The 22860-nt window shown below is 45.4% G+C and overlaps 1 protein-coding gene across 1 annotated transcript in view; it reads right to left on the bottom strand.

Moving 5' to 3' along the window:
* LOC144734829 (BDNF/NT-3 growth factors receptor-like) overlaps positions 1 to 22860 on the bottom strand; it is a 280911-nt gene that overhangs the window by 173347 nt on the left and 84704 nt on the right. The window contains exon 4 of the mRNA XM_078617227.1: positions 13971 to 14039. Coding sequence (XP_078473353.1) covers positions 13971 to 14039 — 69 coding nt within the window. The remainder of the gene's footprint in view (positions 1 to 13970; positions 14040 to 22860) is intronic.

The raw sequence follows: 22860 nt of genomic DNA on the forward strand, positions 1-22860 counted from the left end.
AGAGGTGGGTAATTAATGACTCGGCAAAGGATAAAAGTGGGTAATGAGTAAACGGGCATCAAAGTAAATAATGCGATGGCGTTGTGTTGTTGTTGTTGGTGTGGTTCTATTACCATTTTCAAATGCAGTAACTGTCTGGCTTTTTCCGCTTTCAAGACCATCCACCCGCTGTTCTCTTTGAATGGATCTCCAACTAATTTAAAAGTTGTTACGTTTTACGTTATTTTTTTTGTATGACACGGATGATCGTCCCGTGTAGCCATCCTGCCCTGTCATTATACCCACGGGAGATCCGTGGGGCTGCGTGAGCCACCGTAGGCAGACAGCAGCAACAGCGGCAACAAAGACACAAAACAAAAAAAAGACATCGCGACTTTGCAAAGAATGAGTACGGGGGTCTTGAAGGAATATTGTACAACTCGCAAAAGACGGGGTGAATAACAGTCGTGAGCAAAACGTGCGCTCGTCAAACAACAAAAAAATCTGTGCAATTCTAAGATGAAACGGCGAAGCACAGGTGAAAGTAAGCTCTACATTTTAGTAGAACAGCGACGTAGACACACACACGTCGAAAACGTTGGTGCATACGTGGGAGCAAGGCCGTAATTATAATATATATTGGGGGACACAATATTCAAATACGCTCAAAATGTCCCCCCCCCCCCAATATATTGCTATAAAATAGATTTCTGTTTATGTGATTGTGGTTATGGTTGTACTTGATTAATCCCTAATCTCTGCCATTACATACACTGAAACAAGAAAAGATAAAAAAAAGAAAAAAACAGAGCAATGTAATACAATACACTATTAGACATTATTGGAAAAAAAAGTCCATCCTATCTGTTCGTGATTATTTTTTAATATTTTAGGCAGGAAATTATTTTCAAATTTTGATCTTTTTTGGGGGGGGGGACACCCCCACACCCCGTGGAAGATTTGGTCCCCCCCAATGTTGACTCCATGGCTACGGCCTTGCGTGGGAGCAATTCATTGGTGGAGTGGCCACTGCATCCCTGCCGGTATTCCTAACCTAGTGGAGAATCACAAGTCCTCTGCAAAGTTTTTGACCGTAATTGCGAGCAATGAGATATATATATTACACGTAAGCCGCTCGCAACGCACTTCTGAGGACCTCAAGGGCACTTTCTGTCTGGATCACTGCCCACGTTTAAATGCATGCACGCGTGTGTATGTACGTTTGTATTATATATACATATATCTCCCATCAAATATTTTCAATAATTACATTTATCAAAACTGGAAGTCAGTGCCAGAGAAAATACTAATTTATTTCATTTTTTCCCTCCCTCCACTGGTCCTGCTGGATAACCAGTCTCAGCTCAGCACGTCAATCACCTCGGCGTCATCTCGGCAACGGCAAATTGACCTCGAGTCATGGACTGGGGAAACTTTTTTTTGTCCCTTTTATTATTTAAAGGGAGGCGTCTAACTTGGCTATGAGATGGACTTTTGGCATAGCGTGGTTAAAGCGGGCACTTAAATTCATCCTCTCTTCTCTCATTTGAAGCTAATTTGTGAAATGAATAAAAAAAATCACAGCGCCATTCAGGAAAGTGAATTAAAATTCGGCAATGTGAAGGTCGACCCTTGAGCCTTGGCATTCTCAAGACCAAGTGGGGCACACATCCACACCCAAGCCCTTTAGCGGATGATTATTTACTGTGGTTTAGATTTAGCTCCATTGTTGCATTTAATCATTGTAATTTGATAGGTGTGGGAATTTCCAAGTATATTGTAATATGTTTAATGGGCGTGAGTGAGTGATGTGTGCGTGCGTACACGCGTGTGTGGAAATGATTCGTGATTCAGTGGCCAGATTGATTCAATATGAAAAATATAGCACTCTTGATAAGTAGAAACATTAAAAGTCAATACATCATTTAGACCAAAAGCCCTATAACGTTGTCCATTTTTTGTATTAGCTTATACTGCGTATGTGACTGCGTGTACGTACGTGTGTGTGCATGTATGGGATCAGTGGTAGTGTAGTGGTGAGCCGGCTGCACTACAAACCCGACGACCCGAGTTCGATTCCCGCTCACGGCCAACACCAGTGATGATTATCTGAACCAGTCCTGAGCCTCTCCTAGGTCGACTCAGCTTCAAATCAGCAACTTGTGCGGTGTGTAAACTTCGCCACTGGGGAGACAAAGGCGGTCGGGCGTGGTGCTGGCCGCCCACCCCCCTCGTGTGCCGTGCGGGTCTTCATAGGTGCTCGCAAATAGCACTTTCCCCGACAGTCTGCTTTAGGCTATATGGGGGGACCTTTGTCTTTGAATATGAAAACACCAACACAACTTCTTGGATTAAAAAATTAGGAACGATCGGTGGCACAGTGGTTAGCTCACTATGAACCCGGCCACCTGATTTCAATTTGGCTCGCATCAGTGGCGAGCTCAACGCTTCAACCATCCCGCACCGAACAGTGTGGAGAAGTATGGTCAAATACCTCCCACGTGACGGACATCTGAAGTGTCAGGTCAGAGGTTTTACCTCTAGATCTGTGCTTTTTTTAAATCCTTTATATTAAGTTCACTTGCTTGCTTGCTTGCGCGTTTACGACCGTGCAAATCTTTCGGTCGTTTTTTAACCCACTTCCCGTGATACAATCGAGCTGACATTTTGCACACAGACTCGTTGTGCGTGACAATTTATTTTCGTGAAAATGTTTTCCCAAAATGTTACACTTTTTAGGAATTTTTTTTTTAAATATTTAATTACCAATTGCTTAATGGTGGCAGGCAATCGTCTGACCCATAGGTGGCAGCCATCTCAAGCCAGAGGACTCTAGCCGCCACGCATATAAAGGATTTGTAGTGAAAAACTTTGTTTTTATGGGTTCATTTTTTTTGTTTGTTTCGTTTGTTGCCCTTCCACCCCGCACACTCCGATGAGCACGGCGGTTGGCTACGTACGGTGCGAAAGAAGTTCAATAGTCCACACTGTATGACGAACGCCGTTCGGTGAGGCCATCATCCAGCAGTGGAACGGCCCGCAAAGGGCCGTTAAATTACTCCATCGGAGGCCAACGCACCGCGGGTTAAGTGAGAATGCCGGTTTCTTGCGACGATGCATTTGCCCTCGCAAAGGCTCGGCCACGTGGTGTGATTGATGGCGCTAATTTGAATTGCGCTGGCAGATTGTCTCTCTGCTGTAATTGATTCAATTTGGGCACCACCTACAAGTCAGGGACTTTGGGTTTTATTTGGTGCCACCACTCTCTGGCTCCTCCGATGTCCCCGTAAATGTGACGGGGCATTATCGGCGCAACAGTTCAGCAATGCGGGGGGGGGGGGGGGCACTTTTATTGTTACGTGACGCCAAAAATATTTTTTTTATTTTGTTCCCCAAAGTCATCAGTTTGGCACAACGGCATCTCATTCCACTCGTGATTTTCTCGGTATTTGAAAATAATTACGAAAATTAATAATCGCTTATTAGCGAGGTGTAAATTGCATTACGCTTAAAGCGGGGGGGGGGGGGGGAGGCTCCGCGCACGAGTTGATTCCGCAGTAAACACGCTGGCACCGTGAAGGGCACATTCTACAAACGGGGACCTTTTTCTCACTAATCGTTGTCCAGGAGTGTTAAAATGCAAAGATTAATGTCCGATCCTTGAGCACTTGATTCCACGAGTTCAATACGTTCTCCTATAACGTGTACTTTCATAACGCAAATTGGATATATCGCGATTAATGTATTACGGAACACAGTTTTCATAACGCAGATGGGAATTGGATGTAACGCGATTGAGCGAACGGAAGTACGTCTCGCGATTTTGTACGGCTGCCTTGGCATAGCGTCGGACAAGGCATTGGGATGCTGCTGGATGCTTCTAGATGCTACCCACGCACCTCAGTCTTTGTTCAGCCTGCGTACGCATCTCACGTGTTATCGCGCGGACTATGCTTTACCCCCATACATTATACATCATCTATTATAACGCGGTGTTTTTCAGGAACGCAACTCCTGCCGCCGCGTTATCGGAGAACGCGCCGTACACGTCACGTGTTTACGTCGTCAGGTGACAGCCACTAGAGGCGCTGCCATTCACCGGATCCGTGACGCCGAGTCGCGACAATTCGTCCACTCGCCGCCGGTGGTCGTGGCTCCTTCCAAGTACAGGGACTCCTCCACTTACGAACATTCGACTTACGACCTTTCAGAGATTCGAACAAACCTGCCTGTATGTCCAGTTGCCTGTTTTCGAGATGTTATGTAATTTCAACTGCGGCGGTGGTGGCGTCTACATTTGCAGGAAATTAAGAAGCAGTGCTATCTACATCTACAGGAGATTACACAATTTTTAAAGCCATCTACAGGAGATTACACAATTTTTAAAGCCATTCCCCGTGTTTAGTGTACATGCCGTATAACAGGAGTAAAGTTGGACTTAATGATTAATCGACTTGCGAACAGACGTCTGGAATCTAACGCGTTCGTAAGTAGAGGAGTCCCTGTGTCTGTTAGCTTGGCCGCCTTTGTCTCTCCCCACCGCTGGTATTGCTCAGGTCACAGGACGACGCAGCTGAGCATAACTTGTAAACAACACCAAGGGCAGCATCGGCAGGGGTAGCATCAGTAGCAGTGGCAACAGTATAAACAGCAGTATCAGCAAACGTTTGCCACTAAATGGCGGTGATGTTATCCTTTGTGCTTTTGCAAAGCTGAATGTGTGTGCTCTATCCACTGCCGGAATTTTAAATGTGTGTTTAAATACTCTCTTGCCCCGTGATATATACAAAGACAAAGATCCCCCGTGTAGCCTTAACAGACTGTAGGGGCAAGTGCTGTTAGCGAGCACCTATTAAGGGCGGCACGGCACACGAGGGAGTCGGTGGACAACACCACGCCCGGCCGCCTTTGTCGCCCTTGTGACCATGCGTACACATCGCACAGGCACTCATTTGAGGCCGAGTCGATCTAGGGGAGGCCCAGGACCGGTTCAGTTAATCGTCACCACTGGTGTTGGCCGTGAGCGGGAATCGAACCCGGGTCGCCAGGTTTATAGCGCGGCGCGCTAACCGCTACACGACCGCTCCCTACATACATATACACACGTGAAAAAATATACACACGGAAAAAATATAGGTGCTGTTAGTGACCACCTATTTAGGCCCCGTATGCATCGACGAATGCCAACAACAAACCACATGTCCGCCCGCCTTTGCCACTCCAGTACCAATGTTCACAGGCTGCACAATGTCCAGCACTCACTCTTGTCTTATTATATATTTACAGAGCGCCCCGGCTCAAGGCACTTCGCGTGGTTTTAAAAAGCGGTAACGTGAAACAGAGTGGTTTCGATGGCAGGTGGCGGGGGGTTGCAAGGGCAGAGGATTGAATGACCGTCACAGAGGTCACGTGGGGGTCACAGAATCAGAATATCACACAAGAGCAGTGCTCCTGGGAAGCCCTCGTGAACTCCGCGATGGGGAAAGTGCTCACGAAGAAGGCACTGCCGTTAACACAATCAGAATATGCATTCATACTGGAGGAATCCGAGGAGCTATGAAGCTCTTTTCACATATATCCAGTCAGGGCACGGGGTCAAAACGTTGCAACAAACAAGCAGTACAGAGAACACGATAGGAGTGAAAAATTATAGGAGGGGTAAACACATCACTTAAAAAAATATACGAATAAAACTCAACTATTTTTTTTATTGCCAGGTAAAGCCCACTGAGGTATTAACTTCTTTTTCAGGAGTGACCTCACCACAAATGATAGCTCAACAAAGTGGCCAATCATCGTGTGGAAATTTATAGCAGCGAAATCATCTAAATAATGTGAATGCACGTTTCTAAATGTGGAGGGAAAATGTCACGAAAGGGCATTCAGATATTTTGCCACTGATGTTATGTGTACAGGGCCGGGAAAGAGGTTGCTGGGGGCGTTGTAGTTCAGTGCGCTCACCACTGCGCCACCGCGCACCTCACACACACACACATAAATGTGGTAAATTAATCACGCTCATGATGGCTGTGTGCAAGCCAAAATGTAAATGAATCGGAAAACTAAATTTGGTCTAATGAAGACTGTAATTTAGGCTTTACAAAGCTTTCTTAAAATGATATTTAAATTAATCACTGCGGAGCTGGGCACGGCACACCACGAGATTGTTTACCACAAGTTTAACCTTAAGTTTGTAAAAGCAATTGTGCATGGGACGTATTTTACTGTGTGGGTAATGGTCCCCACCCTGGACTTGCCATTCAGAGGTCGCCGGTTCGATTCCAACTCTGGGCACGGCCGTTGAAACATTATGGGACAATATTTAAAATTCCGTTCACCCAGCGGTCTAAATGGGTTTAACCTGGAGTTAGTAAGGCGATTTTGTCCAGCGTTTGGCATTGCTGCTGCATTGGCATTGTGGCTTCATTGGCATTGTTGCTGTTTTGTTATTGCATCCTCCACACCCACCCCCGCGCATCCCCGGCTCTCTCAGCCTCCCACTTCCAGCCCCGCCCACTTCCCCCCGTCCTAGCTTCACGTCTCCCTCTCCTAGCGTCCACGCAACGTTCCCCTCTCCCTACCCCCCTCCCTTGCCCCTCCCCCCTCTCATCTATATATATAAAATCGCAAATCTGTCTGTCTGTCTGTGTGTCTGTCTGTCTGTGTGTCGCCGGACCATACGCAGTTTCATTGGACGAAATGTGAGGGATTTGCGAGACACGATTGGTCCGTTTGGTTTTCCTAGCGCTGCGATTGGCCCGTTCATCGCGGACCACGGCGGTTGCCCCTGGCAACGGGTAGTGACGCATTCGCTGCTGGGTGGACGCCATTTTTAATTCCCGTTAAAAATATGCGCACGCATTAACACGCGACTCTGAGGTAAATTCATCAAAGTTTTACGTCCTCTTCACTCCCCCCCCCACCCCAATGTGTGCAATTACTATTATAAGATCGGTAGATAAAAAAATTATAGCGATTAGACAGCATTACTGTAGCGCGGGGGGGGGGGGGGGGTAACGGCCCCAATACCCAGCCTCAGCCGGGTGGGCAATCTAGGCGAGGCCGGAGGCTCTGCACGGTACTAGGCCTCGACACCCCACCACACTATAGGCCGTACATATTACTGCACAGCGGCCGAGGAGATCGTGGCTGGGGGGGGCAGGGGTAGCAGCCCATCTGTGTATATATGTAAGGTTATTAAGAAATATATTTTTCACCCGGGCAACGCCGGGTACTTCTGCTAGTACCTATATAATCTCTTACCACGGCATCTCTCTCCCACTTCAGCAAAAAATCTTCTTGCTGTGGTTTTCCCACCTGATGATGATTGCTTGTGTTGCGATCGAAACGTCGTGATTTAATATATTTTATCTTTTTGGTTTTTTCGGTAAAGTCACGTAGAAGGGAAATAATAAAATAATACAAATAAAACATAATAAGAAAATTATATAATATTATTTTATTATGTTGTATTTTTATTATTTTATTATTTTCCTTCTACGTGACTTTACCGAAAGAACCAAGAAGATGAATCCCTGCAGTCACGAAAGCTTTAAATCGAAATTTAATATATTTTATTTTATACCTACATGACTTTACCGAAAGAACCAAAGAGTATGAGTAAGGTGTGAGTAACACCACCTCTTCCAAGAGGCCTGGTGGGCGTCAAAGAGGTCAAAGAATGCTCCACAGGGGTTCTCCGGGGCTCTCCCTATCGAGGAAACTCTTCCACCAGCAGTGCTGTGAGCAAGAAATTGCAGGTCTGCACCTTTATTTTTTTACTTTTTTTACCTTTAAACTTACAACAGCAAAAAATCATTACGCACGCGATGTTACTAACGCAACTTATTTACACTATAGCTTACATTCGCATGGTGCGTGCTAAAGTATGTACGTTTAAATTATTACTTTGGAATTTGTTCCGGTTTTCCAGATTGATCCGAAAAATAAAATAAATTAAAATCTCACAATGTGTTTTTTATTCGGTTTTATCTGAAAGTGTGACATCACCAGAAATATTGCCACAAATGTGACATCACTCCTATGCTTTCCCATTAACCGTGGTGTCACATTGCACCCTGGGTAATACCACTTGTGTCACTGCTAAGACACATATAATTACAGCGTAATGTACCATCCAAGAAATCCAGAAAATATCCAAAACTGCCATAAAAAATCTGATAATCCGGCTATCCGAGTTAAGGAATTAGACACCCGTGACACAGAGTGTATTGAAACACATGGCTTCAACTTCTACAACGTTGGTAATGATCATTGTAATTCGCACTGTGTCTGTACTGGTGTCAATTCCCATGCACGTGTCCTCTTTGTGTACCTGAATCTTTGTTGGATACAATACTTTTGGAGGAACACAAACAAGCTGAGAATCCAAAATGCGTAAAAATCCAGAGCTCATCCCTTCATACACGCTCGAAGCAAAACAAGATTTTGACTTGGTTTCATGTATTCGACTGTCCCTTGCCAAAACCTCCAGTAAAACACGGAACGTTGGACGAAACGTTTATTCAACGTCGGGTCAACGGTTCCAAAAGCATTCCAACATTGATTGGTCCGTGCCGCCATCCACTCATCGTTAATAATTGCTAATTGTTAAGATTCACTAAACGACCAGCGGACAACGGCATGGACGCAAAGAAAAAGTATGTTGTTGTTGTTGTTTGAATATCGCTTTAACACACACGCAGCGTACACAGCAGACAAAATGTTAAAATGGAGAGTAATTGGCTTGTTCCTGTTCATCTTGTCCCGAAAAGGGTTAAGTGGGTGATAGATTTTCAATAATAAAAACTCCGCGGTGGTGCGTGACTTTGCCGACTTCGTTCCATGAGCAGAATTAAGGAGGGGAGACGACGTGAGTGGATTGCGGTTTGGAGAGCAGTGATTTTAAAATTATACTCAAATGCTAATGCGAGAAAAAATAATGTAATATTCATTGTGGAAGGAACAGCATAAATCTTTCAAAACTTCTTTTTCAATCCAGTTTTTTTTGCCTCCCGTACGTAACGTATTCATATAGATTTGTGCGCGTGTTTGTGTTTAAAAACGTCTGTGTTTAAACAGAAGCAAAGTGTAACCTTTCAAAAAAAAATAAAGTTATTGTCGTCAGGAATTTACAACGCGGTCAATCACAAGTAGAGCGGTGGCGCCATGGTTAGCGTGCTGCGCATTGAACCCCGGTGATCAGAGTTCGATTCCTAGCCACGGGCAAACATCAGTGGCGGGCAAGATCTGAACCAGTCCCGAGGTCATCAACCCACATTGACCAGCGTGGCGAAGTAACTCGGTGTTCGGTGGCCTTCATCCAGCAGCAGAATGACAAACGGGTTGTACTGATTATTATTATCGAGGACAATATATGTAAATTGCGCTCTAACATGTAGTTAGGTACGGCTCAGCATTTCTACATATTTAAACAAGTTGTATGCCCATTCGTTTAAGAAAAAAAATCGAACCTCATTTGTCTTATTCTTCTTATTCTGAATTCCACGTGAATGGATTTGCACGATGAATGAGAGGTGCGTGAGGGCAGTGATCCGTGTTTACAAAAGCAAAGATGGTGAACGGGGTAACTTGTTCGAATACATGTCTTGTGAAAAGCAACTCACGTAATTGGGATTGCTATGAAGTGTGATCGCACTGTATAATAACTGACAATGACGCTTCGAGTGGCTCGTGTTTTTCTCCAAGAAAACTGCTGTTCTGTACAGCTATATAAAAAAAAAACACGCAAATAATGTTTAGCTCCTCTGACGTGCTTTCAAAGTTGCACGGCATGTTAGTTTGGGCATGATTGTCTGACGTTTCGCTGCACGCACTAGGAGTATCTTAAGGAACTGAAGCAAATTCAGTTCACGTGTGCAACCAATCTACAACCCTTAAGCACATGCGAGAGTTTGAGTTCATTTGATTGATCGTACAAAGTGAGTTGCACCACGAGTGTTAATTTCTTAATGTCACCCTCGGGGAGTACCAGTTACCGCTCTGACTCATTGGCTCGACAACATCACCTCCGTCATCTTCAGCAACTAATTGCTTCAGTTCTGAGAGCTTCTCAAGGAACTCAATTCTCAATTGAAATCTAATTGGACGATTCAACCACAAAATAAAAAAAACGCCTGCACACGAACATAAATAACATCGGGTTACCATGATGAGTTTTGTTGATTCGTTTTAATACAAACATGTACAACGACGACATATTGCCCGGCCTTAAAACGGCTCGCTAGACATTGGCGTTGCATACCAGTCACTTAAAATCGCAAGTCCCCAGCGGGAATTGGCTTCGTTGGTCACGAGTCGAACAATGCATCGGCAGGGTGTAAATAATATCTCTCTAGAATTTAAGTTTTCGTCACTGCAGGGATCCATACTCTTTGGTTCTTTCGGTAAAGTCACGGTAGGTATGAAATAAAATACATTAAATCACGGCGTTTCGGGCGCAACACAAGCGTCCGTCGTCGGGTGGGACAATCACAGCAAGAAACAATTGCTGAAGTGGGAAAAAGAGCTGCCGTGAAAAGAGGCTATTTAGGTAAGAGAGGGGGAGGGGGAGCCAAGGAGGAGAGATCGAGAGAGGGGGGGGGAAGTGGAGCGCTGCTATTTTATTTTATACCTACGTGACATTACCGAAAGGACCAAAGAGTAATAATATCTCTGTTAAACGTGACAATCTTGGTCGGGTTGCGGGGAGCAAACGGCAAGAATTTGGGGGCGTGAGAATACGACCAGGAGGCCCAAACCCAAAAAAAACAATTCTGGATCACACTGCAAGCTATGAAAAACCCTCGATTTAAATGAAGACATTTGTTGTTCACATAATTGAGATGCATGTCCATGGTTCCCGGTGCATGCGGTGTAAAGCCACAATTGCGAACGAAGACCCAGTAAACATAAAAAAAAAACTGTTTATTTTTATTTTACTAGGTAAGGTCCACTGAACTATGTAGCTTCTCTTGCACAGGCGACCTGGCCACAAATGATAGCTCAACGAAGTGGCTTATCATCATGTGGAAATGTATAGCAGCAGCTAAATACTCTAACATGCAACGTTGGGTCAACGTTGGCATGCGGTTATAACCTGACGTTGGATCAACGTTTGTCCGACGTTCCGTGTTTTTACTGGAGATCTTGGCATGGGACAGTCGAACACGAAACCAATTTTTTTCCAAATTAATATCCTGTAAGATTTCATGGGAGAGTAAAGAGGCACATTGGATCATATATACCATTTGGTATTGATTTGGTTTGTATTGAATTCCTATAGCGTTTATTTCATGTCTTACATGGTTTAATATTATGTATTTGAAAGAGCATTTAAATAGGATTTTCCCCACCGCTTGAACGATGGGTTTTGTTTACAACACAATTTCCAGTCGGGAAAGCGGAGGAGGGAAAAAAAATCATTAAAATTACAAACAATCGGGCAGTTGAACAGCGTTAACCTCATGACACAAAGTAAATGTCAGAAGAATCTCGCTCGCCAAAGGGTACCCATGCATAGACGCAGACATACACGGTAACAATGGTAATGTCTGCGAGCCTTGTAAACACATTAAACTGCCCCTACTTTAAATTCTGTTATTTTCAAGACCGTCTTTGCATAATTCATAAATCATTTCCTTTGCGTTAGATCATCGTGTAAAAATGTGTGTCGGCACACCCTTCTCCACCCGACACAGCCGATGAATGATCGTGTCACGGGGATCAAACGCGGACAAACGTATGACTGCTTCAGCAGCGCCAACGGTGTTGCGAATTCTCATGTCTTTTCGAACCGTTTTATGTGTTTCGTTTGATGTCCTTCCCCCGCACATCCGATTAGCGTGGTTGACTACGTACGGTGCGAAAGAAGTGTTCCACCGTACCCACATACACACGTATTGTTGTTGCTGGAGAGGAATCTCACAATATGTACATGGGAACGATGTTTCACTGGACGTTCACATCCAGCATCGGTCAGGTTGTTAACGGGAGTTCAGATCTCAGAACCCCACGTGTTTAATTCACGGAACAATTTAATTCGTTGGCCGGGTGGGTGGTGGGGGTACGCTACAGATTTTTCCATAACCTCACTCAAAAGAAAAAAGAATTCTGAATTATGTCGGTCGTATGAATTTAACCGTCTTTTTTCACGTTGCGTTATCAAACAACAATTCATTTACCCCTTTGTCGTATGAATTGTAATTTATTGCCACACACGTAATGTGTGTGCAATGTCTTTTTTTTTGTAATGTACATAAAATGAGCTTTGTTCACCCTATATATAATATATAAAAAAAACATTCAAATTACATTTTCAATGTTCTGTTTCCCATAAATACCTAGCCGGAAGCCGCAAGAAGGCGAGATCTTGCTATCATCTCTCACCCCATCATCCCATCCCTGGATGAGCCTGCGCATGGATTTTCCAGTGACAGCCAGGGAATTGCCAAAGCAATGTGAACGACTTCGCTTCACCATTCACAATCGGGGGACATTTCGTAACGGTGCCATCGAGCGCGACCAATTGTAAATAGTGAATAGTAATTGCAACTAAATTATGAGAAACAAACCGTGACAAAAACAGAGTTTGCTGTCCTTTGTTTTCGGTGAGATGCTGCAACTGGACAGACCTTATTTGTATGGCTTGTAATGTCAGAGGCTTTGAAATAATGTGAAGGTGCGGGTGTAGGTGTAGCCCTGCAATTGCTCGCTCGTGCCCCTGCTGGCCGAAGGGCCTGGACAAGAAGAGGGGGGGGGGAGCATTTTGAGAAAGCCACGCCACAATGGGATTTAAGAAACGTTTAACCCCATTCAGAGTTTCGGGGCTACCGTGCCAGGAGGTAGAATCGAACTGGCCTGCGTTGCCAACCGTGAGTGTTACCAAGGCACTGCCTCGTACGAAATATATTCTGGGCTAAATTGTATTCCGCTGTGGAAAGTTTTCTCCCCCACCACCCCCACTTCCACCGTGTGTCAACCTTTGACTCCACTTTCGTAAGCGGTCACTTTATTACAGGCACGCGCTTGAGGTGATTTAGTAAAATACATTCTGTCCCCCTCCCATCCCGTAAATATTAATGGAAGAGAAAAAAAGCAAGTGTGTTTTAGTTCAATGTGCACGCGCGCGTAATGCCTATGACGCACATCAAGTCGGAACGCTGACCTTTTCACCGTTTTTTTCCTCCCCTTCTCTTTCTCCTCTCTATTCTAGCGGGGAGAATGACCACTCTGAGCTCAAGTGTTTTCTCTGGAGATCTTAACCTTATCACCTACAATTTCTCGTGGGACAAGGGTGATATTTAATTATGATGAGCTATGCTGTGACTTACTATTTTTTTTCTAATTCCCAACTCACTAAAATACATTCGTCACCTTGTCAAAACATGCACCTTGCTCAGATTTAGTTTAAAAAAAAACAACAATGAATATTGTGGTGAAAATAGCAAAAGCTGTGAAAGCGGGTTGTGATATTGTTGGCCGTTATGACTTAAAAAACAAAAATTCCAGTCGCCGACTTGCATCAAGCACCCAAATAAATGACGTTAAAATCCTAAATACAGTGCAGCGGTGCCTTGCAACTCGTACAGAGCAACTAATAGTGTCCATGCCATCACTGGCCCCAACAAATTGAAAAGCCGCACGTAGGATAATTCCACACAACCTGTTGGTGGCGGTTCTAAAATGTATTATTAACCACAATTAACCACAAATACCGCCCCCCCCCTCTCCCCCCCCCCGACTAAACAACACATCCCACACGTGGCACACAATTAAAACTAAAATTGCCAGCTTATTTTAACTCGGTTCCGTCAATCCCTAGTTGCTTCTTGTGTGTATACTTAAACGTATACATTTTGGTACCATTTTCATAAAGACGCAATCATTAAAACGAGAAAGAGAATATATATATATTTGAAAAAAATGTTCATAACGAGCAGTGCGAGAGGGTCGAGGCCAATGTGTGGGGAGTTTAAGCCGCAGACACTTACAGCTTCGAGAGGTTGAGTCCGTGGAAGGTCTTCCAAGAGAGGCTTGTCAGCTTGTTATTGGAAAGGTCACTGTCAGGGGGCAAGAGAGAAGCAACAATTAATAAACATCACGCGGCTGAGAGTAGCAAACGCAGTGCTGACCAGGCGGGCTTCGTTAATGCGCGATGACGGAGTGCGGGGTAGACGCATCGGTCAGAGTACCGCGCCGCGAAACTGTGAAATCCGTCAAGCCGAGTTAGATTCCCCAGACGTGGCTAACAGCGTTGGTCAGAGGGGGATATCCAAACCAGCGTGGTGAAGTATGGTCAATTAAAATTCATGATTGACATGGTTTTGGGTTGGAGGGGGGGGGTGAGGGAGAGGAGGCCTTCATCCAGCAGTGGATTGGATAAAGTGCTGTAAATTAATCGTATTTTTTATTTTTACATCATTCAGTTTAACAGTAAAAACGACATCTTCATTCCACAACAGCAGGAGCATCAGTCGGATAATTTATTTTATTATGTTTTATTTGTATTATTTTATTATTTCCCTTCGGAACAAGACCTACAACAAATCTTGGACGAGGTTGCCACAGAGAGTCAAATATGGGGCTTACGAATTAATAAAAAGAAAACAAAGGTTATGAAGGTCAGCCGAACTACAAGCGAAATAACAATCAAGCTTGGTAGCGAAAAATTGGAACAAGTACACCGATTTAAATACCTTGGTGTAATCATTGACGATCAGTTGAACCATGAAGTCGAAATCAAGAGCAGAATTGAACAAGCAAGGCAAGCATTTATTAAATGGAAAACACTCCTTGCAGACCGCAACTTGAGTACATCACTGAAACTGCGCACACTGAAATGCTACATCTGGTCAATTTTGCTGTACGGAGTTGAGACGTGGACACTGACAACAACAGCAACAAAAAGGCTCGAAGCTTTCGAGATGTGGCTGTATCGAAGAATGCTGAAAATCCCATGGACAGCCAAAACCACCAATACACAAGTTCTGCAAGATATGGGCACTGACAGGCAACTGCTGAAGACCATCATTAGCAGGAAGTGTTACTACCTAGGCCACATTGCCCGAAACGACCACAAATACCAGCTATTAAAGCTAATCCTGGAAGGAAAAATCGAAGGGAAAAAACGACCAGGACGGCCAAAAACGACATGGCTCAGTAACATCAAAACATGGCTACAATTAACAACAGCACAAACTCTACACGCCGTGCTAGACCGGGACCAATATCATCGTGAAGTCGCACACGCCGTTAGGCAGCACTAAAGAAGAAGATTATTTCCCTTCTACGTGACTTTACCGAAAGAACCAAAAAGATGAATCCATGCAGTCACGAAAGCTTTAAATCGAAAAGTAAAAACGACAGTCCACGGTAAAAATTTCAGATGTGTAAACGAATATAATTTAAATTTTTTATTTTTTGCATGGGATTCCTCATCGACAGCATTTATCTATCTACTGCTGGATGAAGGCCTACTCCCAAGTTGTCACCTGCCCCACCCCCTACCCCGCGTGGCCCTACGGCGATGCCACAATCCGTCTCGCTCCATCTCCGCGGAGGACGCGTTCCCGGGCACATTCCCTCCTTCGGTTGCCATTTTGTCACGTGTCTCGTCCATAGGCGCTACCGTACCCTCTATCGCTTCACCCTGCTCATGCACACTTGCTTATCTTAAGTTAGATATATATATATATGTTTTATAGGATTTCAACGTGAGCCCGGTACAGAGCCGCATGGAGGGGGCACGGAGACTTCACGGACAGAAGTCCCCAAACGCTCCTGGGTCTCTCTCAATTCAATGCGCTCTCTGCTCTAGAGGAGTTGTACACCCCTAGCCGCCACTGCAATTCAGTGGCCTAAAATACAATGTTTCGCTCCGGATGATCGCTGCAAAGTATGATCTGTGTTTTGATTTAGCGTGCTGATCTTAAAGGTGCATTGAAAAATATTGACACTCCGACTGATGCTCCTGCTGTTGTGGAGTGACTCATGCAGCCAGCTATGGCTGCAGAGTTTGGTGGTACATGTTGTTTACGGCGTTCATTGTGAAAATTCGGTCACAGTTCCTATGATCACTGTTTCATTGCTTTTATGGCTTTATTTTGGTGATTTTCGAAAAGTTTTTCGGTTTGGCCATGTTTGTTTGTTGTGGTACAGAGTTAGACTGATGGCCTTAATCTAAGTTGTCTTGTGGTTGTTGTTGTTTAACTTGCATCCCACTGGGATTATTGCACACAGTGTTGGTGTACGGTGCTTTTTCTGCAATATTTTGCCTTCTTTTCTTGGATTTTCTGTTTGCACATAGTCACTTTAAGATGTTTTTTTGTTCATGTTTTTGTTTTTTGTTTGTTGCGGTTGCACCTGATTCAAGAGCCGAATGGCTCACATGGCTATACCTAATCAAATGAACTTGAAACTTGAACTTGATCCATGTGCAATTCCCTTTTGCATCTCCTAAACGTTCCTCTCGTACCCTGCTCAGATCTTGTTCCAGCTGAATTGTCGAATGTTGTTTCTGATCCATGTTATAGCAGGAAATATCCGATTAAAGCATGGCTTAATTTATCGGGAAAATGTTTTCCAGGGCCTCCCAAACTCCCCCTCCCCCACCTCCATACGTGGACGCCCCCCCTTCCCGCCCCCGACACAAGCAAAACATTTTCCAGAGCTCAGCCCTGGACAGCCCCGGCTTAAATTAAATTAAGCCACGATTACAGCAGAGGGCAAATGTGTTGCGGACACCACGGTTAGAATGTAAAATGGCTCCCTACTTTAAGGATATTCTGCAGTGTGTGCTTCAGCATTAATGGGATTCTACTTAATCGAATATAAATTGTTTTTTGTTGTTCCTGTATTGTATAAAGTTCGGGCTTTTTTTTCTTCCCAATCTTGTTAATGGGTTACATCTATTCCGGGGAGATGGTGGGGAGGTGGGGGGGGGGGCTGTTTTTGGCACCGGGCGGCGGGGTTCACAGCCAACTCCAGTACCCAGCCAAGGGCGCCGAGTTGGAATGACAAGTGGGGCCACATTTGTGTCTGTGGTGCGCAGCTCGACGGGAGCCCAAACCGCCACGCGGCAGTTGGAGTTTTCATTGTTGTCGCCGTGCGCTTCCTAAATGCACCGCTCTTCTCAGCGGTCAAGGACGCGGGCTCCCCTCGCGGTCACCCGACGGTTGACCGCCCCCCCCCCCCACCACCGCCCTTGACAATCTACAGACGTCCCGAGCCCGCGACCACCTGCACTCGAGCAGCAGCAGCAGCGCGCGAGCTAACGAGCCGCACGGCGGGTCGGGCGACGGCGCGTTCACTCGCTGTGCGCGTGGCACTCGCGAGGTGGTTTTCGGTCATCATCGCAAGCCGGGCTCGCCTTGGGTCACGCTTCGTTTTAGCCCCAGCGCGAACGTCTTATAGGTTTTTTAAGTAAAGTCACGTTGGTAAAAAAAATAAAAATAATAAAAGTAAAATAAAAATAAAATAAAAATCACGACATTTCGGAGGCAACACAAGCTTCCGTCTTCAGGTGGAACCGTCACAGCACGATAGCTGTATCAAGTGAGAGAAATTCCAAGAAAACAGTCCTTGTATATATACTGGTTGAGGGTGGGAGGAGCCAAGGTAGGCACTGGATATTATTATTGTGAGGTTCGGTGCGGCTGAAGCACGCTGCTAGGAATGAGCCTTTGTTGTGTCGACTGGTTGAACTCGGAGGTTCCAAGAGTTGTTATTATTAAGCGGGGAAAGCCTTGCCCGGCGCGACATCGTCGAATCGCGTGTTTCGGCCATACGCGGCATTCTCCAGGAACGCGGTGACCCCCGCGTTCGGTGAGGCCATCCTTCATTCGATTCTCTTATTTGATTGCAGGCGCGTGGCCGGCAGCGGTGCCTACGCACACGCATTATAATCTGGCACTGTGAACGCATCGCCGCGGGTTGCTGAATCACCGCACGCGGATGTTGTGAAACTCCCCTTCCCCGTGGGCGTCAAGGAGTCGTCACCCCCCTAGCTCTTCTCTTTCCTCTTCGGTCCGCGGTTCGAGGTGCAAACTCGCGGGGAGATTCGTAGGCCCCGCGTTGACACGTGGTGGAACCATGGCCATTTTACATGCGACGCTACCCCTATTCGCATGGCGAGACAATCGACTTTCGTATTGTGCTCACGTCGAGCTTGTCGACTGACCCAGCGTACTTCCGCAGGAGTATGCATTGTAATGTTGTGGCTTGGCTCTCCAACACACCGGTTGTGCTGTGCTAGTGACCTATTGGCACGTTCTGTTTACGTGACAAACCTTACTTATTGGTTGAGTGGGGTGGTGGTGGGTTTAACGACACATTTATATATTTACGTGATCGTCCCAAAAAAACCTGTATTAAGAAGTATGCATGTTCTAGATGTGAAGCTTTCGTGACTGCAAGGATTCATACTCTTAGTTCTTTCGGTAAAGTCACGTAGGTAAAAAATGAAATTATATAAAAATAAAACAATAAAAAATCATGACGTTTCGGAGGCAACACAAGTCTCCGTCATCAGGTGGGACCGTCACAGCCAGATTTGCTTGCATCAAGGTATGCATGTATGCATGTTGATTTGAAGCTTTCGTGACTGCAGGAATCCATACTCGTCATCAGGTGGGAAAGCAAGCATGCTTTCCCACCTGATGACGGACGCTTGTGTTGCGTCCGAAACGTCGTAATTTATTTTATTTTATACCTACGTGACTTTACCGAAAGAACCAAAGAGTATACAATGCATGTTGTACGTATGTATTTTGAACTTCTCTCGCACCGTACGTAGCCAACCGCGCTTTTCGGAGGTGCGAGGAAAGGACGAGCAAATGAACCCGGTGAATATCGAAATATCTCAAACGCCACCGGCAAATGACGTAAGTCGCCAGTGGCGTTGCAATGCGGTCTGAGGTTATGAGATTGGTGACCGCTCTTTTTCACAGATGTCCAGTCGGGTTGGTCACGAACGTTACAATAACAAGACGAAAAACATGATAGTAGGGCAACGTACAAGAGAATGTCAACAAATCACCCAAAAACATGAAAACAAAATTAAACCATCCTCGTCCTACCAGGCAAAGCCCACTGAGGTATGTACACGTTGAACTTAATTCGCACCGTACGTATCCAACGGTGCTAATCGGAGGTGCGGGGATTGTCTGTCGCTTAATTGCCCATCGGTGTGGGAGTCGGGGGGGGAGATAACCACATCCGGCCCAAACGTGGCGGAGAGAACGAGAGAGACGGAGACACAGAGGGCGTATTGCTAGAGTGTAAGAACAGTCAGCATTATTATTTCCTCCCAAAGGGTGCTCATACTTAATTTGCGGTTAAAGATCCCGAGCCAAATTAGCACACGCGGGTGAGCCGGCCAGCCAGGCAGCTTTGCGCGGCCATCTCCATGAGTCCAATGCCACCTGGGTTCAATGTCAGACGCATGGCCGGGCGCACACACACGCTCGCACACACGCTCGCACACGCGTGTGTGTGTGCGTGTGCGGTGCTGGTCGTCGGTGGAGCGACGTTCAGATCGGCGGAGAAACGTAAACGGCGGCGACTCGAACGGGAAAAAGAAGAACGGTGTTCGAGTAGAAAGGGAGATCTTGTTGCGGCCACTGCTGCTGCTATATGTAAGCACTCGCTTTCAAGCAGTGACGTGCACCCCGATTTCAATAAAAGGGAGAACAAGACAACGCAAAACGAAACAATCAATGAACCGACGAAGAATTACGCGGGGTGGGGGGGGGAGGAAACAAAATGCAAATATAAAATAAAAACAGGAAAGCACGTAATCCTTTATATATAAAAACCAATCCCTATTTAAATTCAGCTCATTCATACAATCCAATAGAGCCATGGGGTAGGAATGGGGTCTGGCATACTAATTGGATATTATTACACAACAGGTCAGGCGAGAGCCAAGGCAACGGCATGGGAATCCTCGCAGGGGGTCACAGCCCATGGAACGCGGCCGCTTGCCAGTAACAAAGGCGGTCAGTGTTCAAGCGACGGTGGCTATATGGCTTATTTCCTTTCCCGGCGGGCGAGTCGCCCATTGCAGCACGCACCGTTATCCCCCCTCGTTCGCGAGACTCGCCATCCGCGGTTTTAGGCTGTCCGCGAAACGCGCCTGGAACTCTACACCACTGCTGCGTCAAGAGAGTAAGAGAGAGCGAGCGAGAGAGAGAGCGTTGATGGGATAAGGCGACGAGAGAGAATGTGTTGCGAGAATGTGATGAGATCAAATGGTGACGTAAAGTGATGAGCTAGAATGACGGGAGAGATCAAGTGATGAGACAAAGTGATGAGATAAGCTGATGAGAAAGAGTGATGAGGGATGCAGTGATGAGATACAGTGGTGACGTAAAGTTACGAGAGATACAAATCATACATTTATTTAAGGTAATTTATTTAAAAAGGTAGATATTCCTATGGCAACATCATTATCCGCAAAATGTGCAATTTACGAGCATCTCCGGAACGTATCCCTCGCGAATAATGAGGGAACACTGTACTGCGTGTGTACGGTTGTAGCGTACACACGTGTCACACACACGTGTGTCACGCATGCGTGCCAGGGGTAAGAGCTTGGTACCTTCATCCACCGAATGATATTATGATTACAGATTATTAATAATTACGCGTATGTCTTTACTGCCCACAGCGGCAAGCCACACACACACACACAATGCTTTGTGTCTCAATAACAATGATAATCAGTTGGCTGCAAATAAATGTTCCATTCCGGCGATGGTGACTATCATGTTGGGGAGATTCTAGATTTGAAGCTATAGTGACTGCAAGGATTCATATTCTTAGGTTTTTTTCGGTAAAGTCACGTAGGTAAAAAAAAAATTAATAAAAGTAAAATAAAAAATAAAAATAAAAATCACGACGTTTCGGAGGCAACACAAGCTTCCGTCTTCAGGAGGAACTGTCACAGCAGGATAGCTGTATCAAGTGAGTATTTGTATATATACTGGTTGAGGGTGGCTCCTCCCACCCTCAACCAGTATATATACAAATACTGTGTTCTTGGAATTTCTCTCACTTGATACAGCTATCGTGCTGTGACAGTTCCACCTGAAGACGGAAGCTTGTGTTGCCTCCGAAACGTCGTGATTTTTATTTTTTTTTACTTTTTTTTAATTTTTTTACCTACGTGACTTTACCGAAAAAAACCTAAGAATATGTTGGGGAGTTATTTTCTGAGGCGCCAAGAGCCGCCCTTGTTTCAGCCGCACGACTCTGGGATCATTTTTTCTTTCCCAAAAGTATTTTATTCTTGACAAGACGAGTTCAGGTACGCAGCGCAGAGGATATGAAAGTGGGTTGACACCAGCACAAACCACACGTGAGAAAACCCGTCTTAAACCGCGCGTTCCAATAAACCGGTCCGATAAACTCGACAACCCACCTGTCGATAATTGTTTTTTTTACCCTTCTATCTGGCAACAAAACTGACACCTTTTTTTACAATGAGTCATGTTTGCATAAACCACAATACCTTGTCTTTGAGTTGTGCGCTTTTTGGCGTCATCTGGTCCAAACCATGTGAGACTAGGCTCTAAGGAAAGCTGTCTCGGGTGTGGACCAATCAACTTCAAGGACAGTGCATACATTATCAGAGTTATCTTTTTTGTTTGCATCATGGCTGCAGGTATTGTGGTCTATGCAAACATGACTCATTGTAAAAAAAGGTGTCAGTTTTGTGGCCAGATAGAAGGGTAAAAAAACAATTATCATATTTTTTACTGGCAAATGAGGTTCCAAAGGTGAAACGCACCTGGTGTCATCCTAAGCTCCGATACCCCTGTAGGAGAAGACTAAAACATGGAGGGGGGGTGGAAAAGGGGGGGGAGGAAGTGCCTAAATGCCCTAATGAATGCTCTTAAGAATCAATGCCCACTGCAGGAGAGGTGGTGCGGACGTCTGGCTGGGATTTAATTTGTTGAGAAATTACGTTTTTCGCATCGAACTGCGTCGAGGCGCGATGCTCGTTCGGCACGCGACGAGCGATCCGCCCTGCCCTTCCCGCGGAAACGTTTGACGGAGAGGAGGAGTGAGTCGGAGAAGAATCTGACGGTTGAAGATGCATCTCCACGAGCCGCCATCAATTCAGCCACGATCAATCCACTGCTGGACGAAGGCCCTCCCCCCTGAGCTGTCGCCATTTCACACAATCCCGCTGTGATAATTCATAATCTGCGTGTCACCTGCACGTGAGAGCGAAATTTCCGTCGCTCCGTCTCCACGCTCTGCGGTGCCGTGGGGACCTCGTTCCATTCCTCGGCTGCCACTCTGTCACGTAGCAACGTGGACTGCCCAAGCCCGCTCACTTTACCCTACAGCTCGAACGGAGTCAATGACCCGTGTTCGTTCTCCAATTCTCTCATTCATAACAGTATATACAGGGTGCTTAAATGTTTTTTTTAAACTTACATGGAAAAAACAGTATAATACACTGTAACATTTTTATTTAAAGCTTTCGTGACTTGCAGGGATTCATATTCTTGGTTCTTGCGGTAAAGTCACGTAGAAGAGAAACAATAAAACAAATGTATGTTAATAGCTTCAAAACGTCAAAGGGTCTCCACTTGTTTCGCCATCATTGTCAACACGTGCCTGGAATCTTCTCCAGGTGGTCTCCAGAGTCCGGAGGCACATTTCTCGTGGTATTGTTGCAAATTCTCCGAAGTGTTAACATTTTTTTGAAGCAACCTGTATATGTATAAAAAATATATCGAATCGATTTTTAATTGCAACAATTTGTGGGCTCACCAAAAAGATGAATTCGTTACAACGGCGGGGATGGCGCAGATCTAACACTCGTGCCTCGCAGCCAAAAGGACTTTGGTTCGATTGCCGACTCGGGTG

The sequence above is a fragment of the Lampetra planeri genome, chromosome 53 (genome assembly GCF_965212315.1).
Source record: "Lampetra planeri chromosome 53, kcLamPlan1.2.h2, whole genome shotgun sequence".
Classification (NCBI taxonomy): domain Eukaryota; kingdom Metazoa; phylum Chordata; class Hyperoartia; order Petromyzontiformes; family Petromyzontidae; genus Lampetra; species Lampetra planeri.